General features: G+C 34.7%; 1 protein-coding gene across 3 annotated transcripts in view; it reads left to right on the top strand.

Annotated features, from left to right (window-relative positions):
* Positions 1-17,564, top strand: part of LOC106662312 (neural cell adhesion molecule 1-like) — a 489,063-nt gene that overhangs the window by 446,114 nt on the left and 25,385 nt on the right. For all 3 annotated transcript variants that reach the window (XM_014386331.2, XM_014386329.2, XM_024225418.1), the window contains one exon: positions 15,399-15,612. In XM_014386331.2, the coding sequence (XP_014241817.1) occupies positions 15,399-15,612 (214 nt within the window). The remainder of the gene's footprint in view (positions 1-15,398; positions 15,613-17,564) is intronic.

Genomic DNA, 17,564 nt, shown 5'->3' with positions numbered 1-17,564 from the left:
CGCATATCTGAATAGTTGCCATTGAACGTTCTACATCCTTCTCGAAAGAAAAGAGGTAACCAAAAAACACGTTTTAACGGAAATTATATAGAAGTGCTATTTTTAATCTAAATTTTATGAGATATACTGTCTATAGCGGAAGATAAAAAGATCTAAGTAAAGTAAAGCCGCGTATTCGTCTTTTTTTTAGAGAAATAAAAATGAAATTTATTAGATTACCTAAACGTCTTGTTTTTCTTCAATTTCTAATGAAATTATTACACTTTTAGATAAATCTTGCCATATCGAAATATTTATGTTTTTTATCCCCTTTTGTTCAAAATCTGGATATTTCAATTTTTTTTGTAATTCGTAATTATTCGAGATCCGTTCTACTATAAATTAACAGGATTGTACTGTATTTTACAGAAAGAGAAGGGAAAAGCGTTGTTTCGTAAGGGTATTAAGTTGTAAATAACAATAAGGTAACAGAAAGATGCTCGAAGAAAACAGAGGGGTGGCTGTTCCATAGACTCAAACTTTTGTAGATCTCGTAAAACGGTTTAAAATATTTATGTAAAGATGAAAATTAACTTTTGAAAAGGGCCATAATGTCCTCTGGGAAACTAAAGTTGTTTTTGAAGTGGCATAAAGTTATGCAAGCGCCTCGAGCTATTACCGGAGATGATTTATACCTTATCTCTTGTTTATCAGCAGACCCGGTAACCACTAAATTGGTGTAATATTTTATTTATACAAAAGTAAAAGCGACATGGAAACATTCATGTGTGCCCAGTTTAAAAAACTGCTGTTTGAACCGTATAACTGCGGTGGGCCTACGGGTAAAAACTTTCATACAGCCTAAAAGTAATCAAACGAATTGCTTTCACGTACACTTCTGCATTCCCCGGAAAATTAACATTTATATGCAAATTAAATGCCCGTTTTTTTCCCTGGGCGGACCTTGCGAAGAAAACTCGCCTTTGGGGACAATTCAGTTAAATTAAATAAAAACATTTTTTTACGGGTAATAAATAACACAAAGAGGGCGACATTATACTAAACTGATGTGGTAAAAGTAATTTAAACCACTTATATTTTATTGTGTATTTAGCCAATTAACCTAATACAATAATTACTACACTAATTTGATTATTTTTAAAAGGCCTGTAGTTATCAAAATACAAAATACAAAGAACCTGTTGCTTAAAAAACATTTCGTTCTCGTTATTTTTATATGTCATTACTTATTTTCTCTATGTATGGGTGGCACTTCTGTTTGTTCATGTAAATTGGAAACACCATGGAGATTGTGTAAAGCGAATTTTTATGTGTTAAATACCGTAAAGTTTGTTTTTGCATTGTCTTTTGAGGATATTTGTTTGTACAGTATGAACATCAATACATGTTTGCACAAAAATTAGCTAAGAATAGATATTTCTGTTTGAATTGTTACAAGTATCGTCTACTGTTTTGACCTTGAAATAGCTCGAAATCTTGACAGATTGAATTTGGTTTTTTTCCTCCAGACCGTACCGTGATCCACATACGCATTGTAACCTTGGGCTATGAAACGGTGATGATACTAAACCCGCACGACCTGGGAGTGTTGCCGAAGTGTTGGTCTTTAGCCCCCTTGAATGGTATTAAAATGCACTTAATTTTTATAGTCATTTCAAGTTTTAGGTAAAACAAAACACTATTCTGTAACAATAAAAATTCAAATGCAATATTACATAAAGTTATTTTCTTATGTTTTGATTATTATTAATTCAATCTGTACTTGTAAAAAAGCCGTTTTCAGTATTAGAAGTATCGACCAATTTTTCAATTACGAGCACTCTGGATCAAAGTATGGTCTTGTAGAAGAAAGCAATTTAGTTGCCAAGCTTTCGAACTATTTTAAGGTCATCATCAGGGCAAAATGTGAGAAATTTGAGAATGCTTGTAAAAAATAAATATTTCAATCTGTAGACATATTTAAGATTGTTTTGTCCTAATGATGACCTTAAAATAGATGGAAATGTTGACAGTAATAATTAAATTTGCTTTCTTCTTCAAGATCATATCTTGATCAAGAGCGTTTGTAAGCTTATGAAGAAAATAAAACATTCAATGAAATTTTTAGATTCATTTATAATTATTAAAATAATCTGATTCATTTTAATAAAAAAATAAAAAATAATAAATTGGATAACAATAGCATATTCTAAATATTTAACCTACAATTTTATATAGCTAAAATATTGGTTGTTAAAGTTAAAATATTTCTGAACATTTGTATTTCAAATATTTAAAAAAACCTTTTCTCCTCAAGATGAGAAGAGAACTAACCGACGATGACGTGTAATTATTTGGCCGTAGAACTTACACCTTACTAAAAAATTCAGCATTTACAAACCTTCCGAAAACCGATATGCACTAAGAAATTGAACTTTATGGATCAACGAACAAGGAAAAATCCAATCAATCGAAACAAAAATCAAAACAAACAAAGAAAAATATTAAACTGTCCCGTCCAAGTTTCAAAGCAAACAATCCTCAGTGAACTCCATATCCTATTCGTAAATGACAGTATTAAATCCCGATACAAAAACGTCCACAAAAATGTAAAACTTCATCTAACCAACTTTTCCCAACATTCCTGGAATCCCACACGCGATTCGAAGCGGTTGTGATCTGGAGATTGCCTCAATGTAAAGAGGTGTCAGAGCTGGGTGATTTCTGGGTTTGTAACAGGCTAAATATTCAATATGTCTGTTATCGCATTAGCTTGTTGCTTCTAAAACCCTTTTTTTTAAGTTAAAAAGTTTTAAAAATCATAACAAATACAAAAAAAAATCTTCTCAAATGAACAGACGTTTTGCATTAGTATGAATTGGATGTCAACAATTAGAAAAGTGCTTAAAACATAGATTTGTGGAAGTTTTCAATGTTTTTCATTTTTTTAAAACTATCCAAACCCGGGAAAAAATGAAGGGTGGTTCGAAAACGTATGATAAGTATAAAGGGTCCTCAATCTACCAGACATTAATTTATGTTTTGCACAGTCATACCTGAAACTTCGGCGACCCATCGTTGTCATAAAGGTAGTATCGGTTCTTTTCGGTTGACCAGGTTAAGTCGATTTTTCGAAAATTCCTGGTTGTAACCACCTCTCCGATATTTTCAGTCATCTTGTGATACCAAATTTCATCCTCTGTGACAAGAAAGTTCATTTCTATCACGCAAAATTAGTGAAGGGTATGTTACTGAGCAACCAATTTTGTCAATTTATGTGATAATTTCTTTGTTTTTCCATGCTTAAAATACGCTCGATTGATTTATTTATGTAATCAATTACAGAATATTGAAAAAATACTGTAAAATTGCTAAGGTGAAAATTACTAATCTCACTTCCTGTTTGTCCTTTTTTCTTCTTAACTCTTTAAATTCCACAAAGCTTTAAACAAAATTTCAACTGACGAACATTGGACATGGGAAACATCTATTTTCCGTCTGGCGGCAAAACTTCGGATAATCTTTTAACATGACTTATACCGTACAGATGAAAGGTTTCCCACGGTTTGCATTAAAACCGTCCGTTCTCTCGCCCTAACCCACGTCAGACGCCCACGGTTCGATCCTTTTCTCTTCCATTTTCTTTTTTATGTATGCAAACTTGCATATCCGGTTGGGTGATAACCGAAATTGATAGAAACGATTCACGCCTCCCTTGGCTGAAAGCGTTTCAAAGGATTGCCGTTCTTACAGGCGTGAAGTTGTATGTTTTTAAGGAATGTTCTTTAGTTGGATCTTTACACGCAATGCTTATTCTTTCTTAAAATTCTTTTCATTTATAACTTTCTTTTGCCCTATGATCTAAATAATTTCCTGTGTTCTGATCTGTAGGATGTGTGACCGTTTTCTTAAGGATTTTATTGATAGTTGTCTTTGAAAAAGAAACATCCCTTTTTTACATAAAACTCATGTTACTTCTACATTTGTGGTATAAATAATAATATTCGAACTGGGAATTAAATTTCACAAGAGAGACACCAAACTAAATAAGGGAAATTCGTCTTGGGCGGGGGCGGGACTGAATGAAAAGCCGTCAATCAAAAAAATTACCTGTCTTCCGCATTTCGTCGAATCCCGCCTCTTGGCGGTTCACCAAAGCGATAGCTAGAAGAATATAGGAAAAACATTTGTCTTCATGCCTCAGGCAATCTTTCGTCTGGTTTGGATTAAAAAAGAACGACTTAATGACTTCTGCTGCCACGTGTAGCTTGTAGATATGTGTTTATGAGTGTATATGTGCGCGTCAGTAATACATGTTTATGTCTATCCAATATGAGTTAAAGTACAGATAAATGCAGTTGTGTGAATGTGGTTTAAGAGTACATATTATTTATATTTCTATCTCCACTTCTATCTCATTCTCTCATTATCTAGATATTTCTTTATCTCTCTCTCTCCTCTCTCTTTCACTCCCTCCTTATATTCCCTACATATTTTTCTTTCATAAATAAATACATACTTTTGTAACGTGAAATATTTAATAAAAATATATAAAACATTTTAAAAATTGTAAAGTCCAAAAGAATCTGCAAAAATTGCTGCATATTTAAAGTATAATGGTATAAAAGTATGTACAATATACGTCACGTTAGGTGAAAGGTCTTTCTTTTTCTCTCTCTCTCTACTTCTCTCTTTCTCTCTCTCACTCTCTCTCTCTCTCTTTCACGCTCTCTCTCTTTCCCTCTCTCGCTCTCTCTCCTTCCGTCCCACTCTCTCTCCTCTATCTCACTCTCTCACTCTCTTTCTCTTTCTCTCACGCTCTTTCTCACTCTCGCTCTCTCTCTCTCACTCTCTTTCTCTTTCTCTCACGCTCACTCACTCTCGCTCTCTCTCTCACTCTCTCACTCTCTTTCTCTCACGCTCTCTCACTCTCGCTCTCTCCCTCCCTCTCTCTTTCTCTCTCTCTCTCTCTCTCTCTCTCTCTCTCTCTCTCTCTCTTTGTTCATCCATTTCATTATCACTATTTTCCCACTTCCTTCCACTTCTTTTTCTTTCACTCTCTCATCCTACATATTTTTTACATAAACAAATATATATGTATATACTCCCTTTCCCGTTATCAATCTTTCTCTCTCNCTCTCTCTCTCTCTCTCTCTCTCTCTCTCTCTCTCTCTCTCTCCCTACATATTTTTTACATAAACAAATGTATATGTATGTATTCTTTCTCACTTTCTCTCTCGCTTTTTCTTTTTTTCTCTTTTCGTACCTATTTTTTACATAAACAAATATATATGTATATAATCCCTCTCCAGTTCTTAATCTCTCTCTCTCTCTCTCTCTCTCTCTCTCTCTCTCTCTCTCTCTCTCTCACTCACTCACTCTCTCCCTGTTTTAATATAATTATTAATGGAAGGAATATTAAATTATATATCTATTTCTCTATCTCTTTTTCCTGCTTTGTCTTCTATCTATGTTATACCGATTTTCTTTGTTATTTTAGTTATTATCCATAATTTTGAATTTATTCGTATAGTTTATAGAGCACAACATTTCTACTCTAAAGGGTAAAAATACAACCAGGAAAAACAATTTCATTTAATTAAATTTATTTTTGTTCCAATGTACTGTTCAGTTGATATAATTGTTGCTTCGCTCGATCAAGGGTTGCCGAACGTGCTTTTTTCCGTGCAAGACCAGTCAGTAAGCTGAAAGAAATATCGTATTTACCATTGTTGTAGCAAGTTTGGCCATCGGCGATACAGACCCTAGAGCGGATTATAGGCCCAAAAGCTGTTTCTGAGCGAGTCAGACACAATTCGAAAAGCGATGACAGCCGGTCGGGAGATATGAAAACAAAAGTGGCCGGGACAAAAGGTCGTGGCCGAACACATGGAAAAACAAACAGGCTCGACGGCAAGAATCGGCTCCTCCAATACGCCCTTTATGGGCTGAGAGGGAACAAATAAATCGGAATTGTTTTCAGCCGGGACGCCGTTCCGCTTGAGGAAAATGCGTCCCCGATAAAAATCGCCCGTTCATAAACGCGACATACGACCAAATCCGTCCCTCCTTCCTCGAAAGCATGACTTAACGGGATCTGTCAAGATTCCATCCCGGGGGAGAATTTAACACAGATTTACCGGGTTAATGTGCTTGTCTTGTTCGCCTAGTTCGCGAAAGGTTCGCTCCTAATTTAATCTCCGTTGATTAACACCTTCGAAAACTGAAATATGACTGGGTCACATGTGGTAAACATGTTAGAACAAGGCTGCCGCCTGTCATGTCCCTTCGGCCTCAAACAACTGAACAATTATTTTTTAATTATCCTGTGAAATATTGGCTTGTCAAGATAAAGATTACATTATTTTAAATGAACGAATAAATTTACTGAAATTTCATTTATTCTGTTTACTTTATTACTCCCTTTCTAAGCTTGTTTGAAGGAAAAGAGCTTTAATAAATTCAAAAAACTGAGGATGAATAAATTAAATAATTTATTTTAAGAAATTAGCAACTTCTAATTAAAAAAATGATTTAAATAATTGAAAATTATAATAATAATTGCAACAAATAGCTAAGAAAATTTTACCGAGTAATGGCACAACTTGACGCATTACTAATGTTTTGTAGAGAGACGTTTCAATACCGATAGCTCTGTATATATTTGCATACAAATATATATACTTGTTTATTTAAAGTGACAGAAGAGAAAAAGGACGAAAGAGATATAAAAAGTTTAAGAAAGAAAAAGAGAGAGAGCGAGACTGAGGAAGTGAAATAAAGGTATTATTAGAGAGAGGAATAGTGAAAGGAAACAATAGCCAAAGAAATTGTGAGAAAGAAATAGAAAAAAGATACTATGTTAAATGAACCTAAAATCTATTTAATATTGCTACATATATATCTTTACCGGTCACAATTGACCATTTTATTTATTTTAATTAATTATTCTTTTAACTAAGATCTTGTTTGAGATGAAAATGTGTCACGAGCGGGATTCGAACCCATGGCTTTAGAGTTAATATTATTATTGTACAAGGAAATTCTCGAAATATGGCGAACTTTAAGAGAAAGATAGGATAACCGGATAGAGGTTATCATAAATATTGTAATGCTGAATGAACGGGTGATAAGCCTCAGAGACAAAGCAAGAAAGTAATAGTGCAAAATTTATATATATATATATATATATATATATATGTATATGTATATGTGTGTATATGTATACATATTTATGTATGTATGTATATATATATTTATGTATGTATATATATATATACACATATATATACGAACAGTTTAGCAAAGAAAAATGGTAAAGAGATCCATAAAAACATAAACAGTTTTTTTCTTTTCTTTCTAGATTGGGATATCTAAAACAAGATAAAGAGAGGTTGAGAGGGTGAAAAAGAGAGAGAGAGAGAGAGAGAGAGAGAGAGAGAGAGAGAGAGAGAGAATTGAAAGAGAGTGAACAGAAAAGTGATAGAGTAAACAAACAATAAGATTTAGCTGTTTTAGAATGGCCTAAAAACTGGTTGAGATAATGCAAACGATGTCAATTAATTCTTAAAGGACGATTTTGAAATATTTTAGATGTAGCTGTATATTACATTAAGTGCCAACGTAAAGTAGGAAGGGTTGAAAAAGCGTGAGTAGTGAATCAGTGAGAGAGGGGTTGAGGGAGGGACAGAGAGAGAGGGAGTGAGAGAGAGAGTGAATTGAAAGAGAGTAAACAGAAAAGTGATAGTGTAACAAATAATAAAATTTAGCTTTTTTAGGTTGGCATAAAACCTGATTGAGATAGTGAAAACTATTTCAAAAGGCACTTAAAGGGTGGTTTTTTTGTATTGGGTTGTCCGGAAAATAATGCAGGATTTTGGTATTAAACAAAAAAAAAGAAACTAGTTACTTTAAAGCAATGTTCTTTAATCAAAATAATTTCCCATACTCTCAATACATTTCTCCCAACGTGTTGGTAACTTATTAATTCCGTCTGAGTAGAATTCAGAATTTTTAGAATTGATAAAGTCAATAAATGCATTTTCCAGTTCCGTTTGATTTTTGAATATTATGTGTTGTAAGTAGTGGTCCAGGTGTCTAAAAAAATGGTAGTCAGTAGGCGAGAGGTCCGGAGAGTAGGGTGGGTGAGGCAAAGTTTCATAGCCAAGCTCCAATAATTTTTGTGACGTTACACGTGACACATGTGGTCGAGCGTTGTCATGCAACAAAATGGGCCCTTTCCGATTGACCAAAGAGGGCTTCATTACTGCCAATTTCTGATGCATGGTATTAATTTGGTTACAGTATGATTCAGCATTGATGGTTTCGCCAGGATTTAAGAAGCTGTAGTGTATTAAACCAAATGAAGCCCACCATACCGTAACCATTACCTTTTTTTGATGAGTTGGGGGCTTTGGAAAATGTATTGGAGCTTCTCCTTTGTCGAGCCACTGTCCAGAACGTCTAGTGTTATCGTAGAGAATCCACTTTTCGTCACATGTAACAATTCTGGCCAGAAATGGGTCATTTTTGTTTCGACAAAGAAGTGATGCACAAACATCAAAACGCTGATTTTTTTGGCGATCGTTTAATGAGTGTGGAACCCAATTTTCGAGTTTTTTCACTTTTCCAATCGCCTTGAGGTGGTCAGCGACGGTCGTTTTACTGACTTTGAGTTGCTCTGCAAGTTCTCGAACAGTTGTTTTGGGGTTTTCTTCCACCACTGATCGCAGAACATCATCATTAAGAGAGGAAGGCCTTCCACGACCTTCTTCATCTTCAAGGCTGAAATCTCCCTCCCGAAATTTTTTAAACCACCTTTGCACAGTGCACTCATTAACACAACCCTCGCCCCAGACTTGGTTAATGTTTCTAGCCGTTTGGGCTCCGCTTCGGCCGAGTTTAAACTCGTAAAAGAAAATCGTACGAAATTCTCGCTTTGACATTATAAGGATGACTGAATTATTTCCAAGTAGCGGAATGCTACAGAGGTAAACAAACAATATCTAATCCTGTAAACGTAAACAGAATATTTTATATAGATTTTTTTTAATGAAAACTTAAAATCCTGCATTATTTTCCGGACAACCCGATACAATAGTATATCTACACATTAAAGAAGGTACAAAGAACTTGGAAGTGTTGAAAAAGCGTGATTATGTGAATCGGTGCAGTCAGAAAGAATCTGAGGTAGAGCTGGAGATAAATAGATAGATAGATAGATGGATGGATAGATAGATAGAGTAAGAGAGAGAGAGAGAGAGAGACAGAGAGAGAGAGAGAGAGACAGACAGACAGACAGAAAGAGTGAGAGAGAGAGAATATAAATACAATATGACATGACAAAAAAGATCGTCTAATTGATAAAAATAAAGATGTTGTAAAAGATGACGGGCAAATACAGATAAATATAATACTATACAAAATGTAGAAAGGTTAATCACAATGAAATAATATCAACGGAAAGAGAAAATCAATCTTAAAATCCGAAACGCTGATGCTAAATTAAAAAAAAATGATTTATAAAAATGGCAGCGTCGGTGGGCCGGAGAGGCAAAGAAGTTCTCGCGTAACAAGCACTGAGATGGGTGGCTCTTGGTGGGCCTAGCTCGTAGCAGAAGGATAATCTTCACCCGGTTAAGAATTGGGCATAGGAGGTTGACACACGTTCCATATCTTGGAGGAAATAGGGGTGTATGTAGTACTGATAGATTTGTGGACATAGCGTGCGTTGAAGGTGAATGTATTTATTAGCGCGCATGTGTAGTGAGAGAGCGCTATGGCGATTGAGAGGCGAAACCTGATGATCCTCAAATAGGTTAATCTATAAAAGGTTTAAAGGATGATGGAGGAATATCGAGTACTTCACCACCCTAAGTGAGTGTATGGTATGAAAATAAGTAAGAATGTATTTAAAGGTGAGTGAATGTGTTAACGGATTTAGGAATTGATTGCATTTGGGGGCTGAAATGACCTAGTTTTTGACAGCCCTTGGAATCGCGGCACCTGGACGGATAAGATCAAGGTCTGACCCCGGACTGCCAACATCCGAGGTGGATGATTCACGAGGCATGCCGGTAATTTATTGTACAATTCATAAGGTTGAATTGCCATGGACTGCGAAAGTGATATGCACAACTCTATACACGCGTGTATGTATGCACATACGTGTCCAGATTTCAACTTACATATAAATCCGTAATTTTAAATTTGTTTTATCTAATACTGGAAAATTTGTGGAAGTAGAATAAATGACATTTATTTAAGAGATTTTGTAAAATGCTTACTCTCAAGCTTTGAGTAATCTATATTATACATTGAATCTTGTATTAACACCGGCCTTCTTGTTGAGTTGTTTTAAAGTTCAAATATTTAATTAGAACATTAAGAAAGATAAATATTTATACCGAATATTAATTTACAACCCTAACTCGTCCTCAGATCGCGTTATAATTTTATTCAGAATTAATTAACATAAATCTTTTCAATCTCGCAAAAATTAAAGACAGGAATGAACCTATCTCAGATGTATTTCTTTCTTGTAGGTTTGATTTGTCATGATCGAAAATAATCAAAATCTTTGTTAATTTCCAGTAAAGACGGGTATATTAAAAGAGCGAAACGGGTTGAATTTTAATGAATAACCTTTGAGACCCTTGCACGCGTTGCCATTTTCTCTTGTAAGTTATTGCAGTGCGTGAGCCACATTTCAACGAGGATGGAACGGTTTCCCATTCCATAAATACTAAACTGATTATTTTATAATTTGGCAAAGCCTATAAGAAACAAATTGCTTTTAAGCGCACGCAAGGAAAGCGCATTTTGTCGGTTGTAATCGAAAAGACCGCATTCTCGTGCCACCGGAGAAGAAAATCCGTTAAACAAAACAGTTGCAGTAAGTTCGGTAATAATAGTTTTTAAATAAATAGAATATTTTTTTTATTTGTTTTGTTGCTGTAGAAATTTTGCTTATCTTCTTTTTTCTGTATTTATTAGATTTATTTATCGATTTATACTCAGTTGGACATAGTCCGTGTTAAGTCTGGCGAACGGAACTGGAAAGTTGGCCGGATAGAAACTTGTTATGAAAGCTTTAGTAGGTACTTAAGGCTTTCGTTAACTGCGCCAAACTTATTTAAGACCCGGGACTTTTCCCAGGGACGGGGAATGTTTTGTCCAATATTGTACACTATCACGATGAAAATTTACTCGTTGATTCCGTCGTTTCCGACTTAAATCTTCTTGACCGAAGTACATCGGTTTCCACCCTCTACTTGAATTGAACATACTTAAACAATGTGACAATCCATCAAATCTGATAGGCAAAACTGGACCAAGCTATTTGCCGACTGGAAAACAATCTAGGTATAATTTTTGATTTATATGAACTGGGCAGAAAATATAAATAAAATATAATGCGTACAATTGGCCGTAATTTTATAGAATGGTTTTTCCTATTCATATTATTTACATGTCTATGCAAAGTGATTTTGAATTCGTTGTGAATTAACATTCAATCAGTCGTTTATTGATTTGAACATCAATAAAAATCAATAAATTATGATAAAATAGAACCAAATCACGTACATGCATTTTAACAAATGTTTAACTTTATACTTCTATAGTAAAGAGAAGTTTGATTCAACTGTACATGAATACAAAATGCTAATTTATACACAAAATTAATACACAATATTATTATATTATTTCTATAACACTATCCACAAAATATTGCCATCTAAAATGGTCCGTTTTTTCGGTGCCGTCTCGATCGACTTGCCACAATCATTCTACGACCCTGTATTCCATTTATAATGAATTACACGGTTAATAAATACAAACATCTACTTATTATATTAGAATTATGGCATCAATCATAATGACTTTATGAATTTACCTTAGAAGAGTGGTGGACGAGATCTACCACCCATCCATTCTATACTACAATTTAATCTTTCAATTAATTAAGGTTTTTAATTGAGACAAAAAAAGTCAGTGTCACGAGCGGGATCACAAAGGATCAAATTGTGCATTCGAGGGACATTCTACATTTTTTCATCCAACGGGAGGTTGATCGCTCACTACTTAATATTTCACTCATGGGAAATTGCTTGAAAAAGCAAATGGTTTCGTCTAAATCGCCCATCTGTCTTTGCAAAGATTTCTCTTTTTATGTTTTCTACTAGATTTTGCACTAGTTGACCACGACATAACTCAATGCTTAAGAACGCATTTTCTCATGTAAACAACATGTAAACTCAGATAAAAGTAGAAATAGGCTGAATTAGTCGTAAACCAGAAAGATAAGTAGAGTACATTTGTAGACAAAAAATTATGACTATACCCCCACTTGAAATCATTTTTTAAAAACAATACAATTATTATTAGTACCGGGAAACTTCTATATCATTGTTATAAATTTCCCTGACTATTCTATAATATTATGAAATGTTGTACAAGTTGAGAAATATGTAGATTAATTGTGCCGGTTCATCCCGGTCCATCTATACTATCACATTTTGTTATTTTATCGAATTACATGAAAAGAACACAATTTACACAACAATAGACAGCCAAAGATGGCGAAACGTCGAAAACCGACCAAACGATCGAGAAAACGGCAGACCATGATGAAATAATATTACCTCCAACTCACTTTTAATGCTTTATTGCATTAGAAAGTTTCTATCCTTGGATTTTTCCCCATGTTGCTGGCAATGTCTTTTATATAAAAGGAAAAAAGCGGCAGATTCAGATTGTCCCGGAGACTCTAAACACTATGAAAATCAGTTCTCCTTCTGTCCCAAATCACGGATAAACCCTTTTCCCTGGGACTTGATATCTGGCCCGGAGACAACAAGTCGGAATTTAGTGAAGAAACAATTCGGGCAACGCCGTTAAAGCCTAAAATTCTCCCAGAATCTAGATCTCAGGAATTCGATTCGCCCGTTAAGATATGTGGGGAATTTTCTGTTAATATTTTTGTTATTCAAATTCCATTGGCTGCTTTTTACATTGAGTTTTCAAATGAGACGCCTTTTGCTCTGATTCACCATCAATTAGATTGACATACGTGGAACGTTTTGGTTACTGCCAGCAAATTTAAGTTATATTTTGTTCACTAGTTAAACTTTTTCCCGTATTTATGTTAAATTTCTACATAAATTAACATTATACAGGGTGGTTCGCTATTCGTACGACCAATTTCGTCAGATGCTTTATACACCTTAAATGCAACAAAACAGTTTAGAGAGAACTAGAGAACCATGATCTAATTCTCAACCCTTTCGGTGATAATAAACATTTTATGTTATTTTTTCAGCTATCTACGGTTTCCGACATACTCGTAGCTTTAGAATTATCCCTTTTCCTGAAATCCAAAAAACCATTGAAAAGAGCGTTAAACATCCTTTAAGAAGGACCCTTCGTTTTGAAGAGGAATTCTTGATAGACCGAGTCCATAATCGTTCAGACATCCACATACGAACTTATAACGATGTGAAAGCCGTCAAACCATTTTATTTAAAAAAAGATAAAGGGAAGATGGTCTATAATAGACCGAAACGCGTCTGACTTCATAAATGCCTATCCAACCCATCATCTTATTATGGAGTTCTACAAAATAAGACTGTACACCATGACAAAATTAAAATTATACCCTTTCCTTAATTACACCGAACCAAAATTCAAAAATTCTATGTCAAATAGGGAAATTGTAGAGATGGTTTGAAAAAAGGGGAATGGAGTTAATCTAGCATAATTCAACTTTTCTCTGGGCAAAATTTATTTCTCAACTTTAACTTAATAAAAAAACACACAATGAAAAAAATAATACAAAGCACATAAAAAAATAAATAATAAACATAGCGAACAACCAAAGCAGAAAAATTGGACAAAATATCTACACTAAACAGAAACAAAAGAAAAAAAGAGCCAACACAGAAGTTGTAGAAACCAACTTTAACCTAATAAAAAAACACATTGAATTTTTGAATTGAGCTTTTTTATTAGGTTAAAATTGGTTTTACCCATCTAAAGCTTCTTCTGTTTTCGCCAAGAAGTTAGATTCCATTCTTGCTGAGGCCCTTAGCATGGCTTTTCGATCATATGTTAACATCAATCAGCATGGTTTCTTAAGGGGTAGATCCACGAGTACAAATTTATTTCATTATTATGATTTTATTGTTAATTCCCTTGAGAATGGAAATAGTGTTCACGCTGTGTATACCGATTTATCCAAGGCCTTCGATAGAGGTGACATTGATAATCTTCTGTTTAAGTTGAAAATCCTTGGAGTTGGTGATCCTTTGTTATCCTTCATCGAATCATTTTTATCTGGTTTCTCTTTTTCTGTTCTCATTAATAACTCTGTATCGGATATGATTTCTACATTTTCTGGCGTACCTCAGGGTTCTCACTCCGGGCCCATATTATTTCTTGTTTATTTCAATGATGTCTGTAGTATATTCAAAGATTGTAAGTTTTCTTTATTGGCGGATGATTTAAATTTTTTTAATTCAGTGTCTTCTACTCCCGACTGCGTTGGTTTACAGAGGGAACTGGACATAATAGTCTTCCTTTGAATATTAACAAATGCAAAGTAATTAAATTTTCTAAAAATATCCGACCTCGGGACTTTGATTGTTTTCGCTATTTCGTTGATGGGCAGAGATTGGAAGAGGTTGACACTATCTCTGACTTGGTGTCGTTTCCAGCAGAAAGGGTGATTTCAGTGACATATCAAACAGTTTCGAGGTAAGGCTCTACGCAATCTTGGCTTTATTACTAGGATTGCTAGAGATTTTAAAAACATCTTGGCAGTGAAAATATTATATCAATCCGTCGTTCGTAGCCATCTGGAATATGCAAGTGTCGTGTGGTCCCCTTACTACGTTGGTGAGATTAGCGACTTGGAAAAAGTACAAAAGAAAGTAACCAGGATAATGGCCTTCAGATTTGGTCTTGCACACCTGAATTACTTGGAAAGACTGAACTGGCTTGGTCTTGAGTCGCTTAGCTCCCGTCGTAGTTTTACCGATCTCATTTGGGGTTGGAAATTGTGGAATGGGGCCATTGATATCCTGAACTTACATTTATCGCTATGTGTGCCTCAGCGACCACTTAGGAACCACACTACAAAACAGAATATGGACTAAATTCACCCCTACCGAGGATAATGAGATTGCTGAATTATTATTCTATTGAAATAGATATATTTCGCAATTGCTTGAATTCAGTTAAAGTTAAATTAATTGAAATTGATAAACTCCTGCCTTTCTGTTTCCCATCATCGTGACCTCTTCTCGTGAGTTTTTATTTATGCCTTACTATTATTAATTGTACGCGTGCCAACTTTTGTGATTTGTTTGATTACTCTACCAAAAAATTCATATGAACAAAACCTTTTTTTTTGTTTTCAGAGTCCGACACCGCCGCAGTACGTGTTGTGGTACCACAATTCTAAGATGATCAACTATGACACATCGAGGGGCGGGGTCCAAGTGAGGACGGAGCAGGGTCAAAAGACCGAATCCCACCTCACCATCCACGACGCCAAATACACTGACAGTGGCAATTACACATGTAGCGCATCAAACACCCAGCCGGCGTACATACACGTCTTCGTGTCCGAAGGTGAGCGCCCTGAAATCCCGTCCCCCTCCGGTCCTTAAATCCTCCGCCTCTTCCATCTAATTTCTTGAATAATTCAAAGTGAAAGCTAGCCAAAATGGTCTGGAGAGGGTAGTAATGGGCACGAGATAAGGGCCGTCCTGAATTTACCGCCCATTCTCGTCGAGCCGCTCAGGAGCCCTGGAGGGTGAATAGAACAAGGACGAGGAAGAGAAATTACCGTTTTATATTATATTTGTTTCACGAGTTCATGTTTAAGCTCCATTAGAAAAATCTAGAGAAAACATTAAGGAATTTTCGATTGATGTCATCTATACATCTGTAATAATAAATGTTGTAGCGATACAAAAATAATTGTACTAAACAGTTACGAGAAGTGATTTTTACATCATCTCTGATTTGTATATTGAGTAAGTGTTATCGTGTTTTTATCCAATTTGTAATACATTGATTCATAATAAAATTGATGTTAATAACATTCAACAATAACAAATTCCATTAATCACTTTAATTTTTTAATTTTAATGGTTATAATATTATATCAAAACTAGGCTTGCTAATAGCATACGATTTGTCAGTAATGGACAGATAAATATGTGGTACATGACCCTAAAAATATGATTATAATATATATNATATTATTATATATGTTACATTATAATAACTGTTCATCATGTTTTATATTTTCGATCCAAACAGATAAAAACCATTATATGCACAGGTATTATATTATAATACTTTTTCATCAATTGGGTTTTATATTTTCTATCCAAACAGATAAAAACCATTAAATACATATTTTATATTTTTTCGGTTATTTCTCTCTAACTCACTCTCTCTCTCTCTGTCTCTCTCTCTCTCTCTCTCTCTCTCTTTCTTTCTTTCTTCCAATCAATCAATCACTCTCTCAATTTGTTGTGTTTTGTTTTTTATCGTGAGTACATTTCTCCTTGTTATGCCTTTGCAGTCACACATGACATGTACTGTGATTTCCTCTTCTTTTTTACAATAATCAAATCATCTGCCTCTTCCAATATTTTCAAATGTCTATTGAGTTGACAATTTGATTTGTGATTGATTTGTGTGTGTATTCACACAATCTCACTTTACCACACATTCTTTGCTATGTAGTTTTTATTTCTCTCCCTCAACGGAAAATGGATGTCTAATTGTTTTCTTATAAAAGCCGGTAGTTTTGAAACTCTTGTATTCGTGTTAACTGTTTCAACGAAAAAACATCTCTTCGATGCGTTCGTTATTTTGGGTTTTCTGAAATCCACTTTAACCCCAACCTTTTAGAAAGAGGTCCGTATAGCACAAATTGATACCCCTCAATCCTCTTTCCATCTCCAATGTTTCTTGCAAAATTTAGTAGCTACCCCCCCACCCTTTAAAAAGAGCCTATACGAAACTTCCGATAAAATAGTGACTCTAGAACGAAACAGCAAAAAGTAGATAATTGTCGGTTGGTTTTGATTTTTGAATATTGTTTATTCTTAACCCACCAATGGCCACCATCCAACGAAGTTCACAACCTTGTACTAAGAGTCATAACTGACATGGAACCCGCATGCAAGATTAAAACGACAAGAACTTAACAAAAGAACGAAATACTCAGATACCTACTGGGAGCAAAATCAACACGAAGCATGCGTAACAAACTAGTCGCTTACAAAACACTCATCATGCCAAATACTCCAACATCCAACGAATACAATCCTTTCAGTCTAAAGTTCCCCGTCTCCTTTCTACATAATTACCCAAATTATCCATAAAACATCCTTAAAATAACATTCCTGAAGGATAGTCCCAACTCTTTACCCAAACGACGATGGCATCGTGACATTAATTTGGATTTAATCCACCTAATTAAATAAAAGAGAGTTCCAGCTCTGGTTGGTTTGTCTCTCCAATGTCTCCTTTTCTGACAAACCTGTCTTTTTTGCATAATTATA

The sequence above is a fragment of the Cimex lectularius genome, unplaced genomic scaffold, assembly GCF_000648675.2.
Source record: "Cimex lectularius strain Harlan isolate CLEC.00 unplaced genomic scaffold, Clec_2.1 scaffold51, whole genome shotgun sequence".
In the NCBI taxonomy this organism is placed as follows: domain Eukaryota; kingdom Metazoa; phylum Arthropoda; class Insecta; order Hemiptera; family Cimicidae; genus Cimex; species Cimex lectularius.
This window is presented reverse-complemented; position numbering and strand designations above follow the sequence as displayed.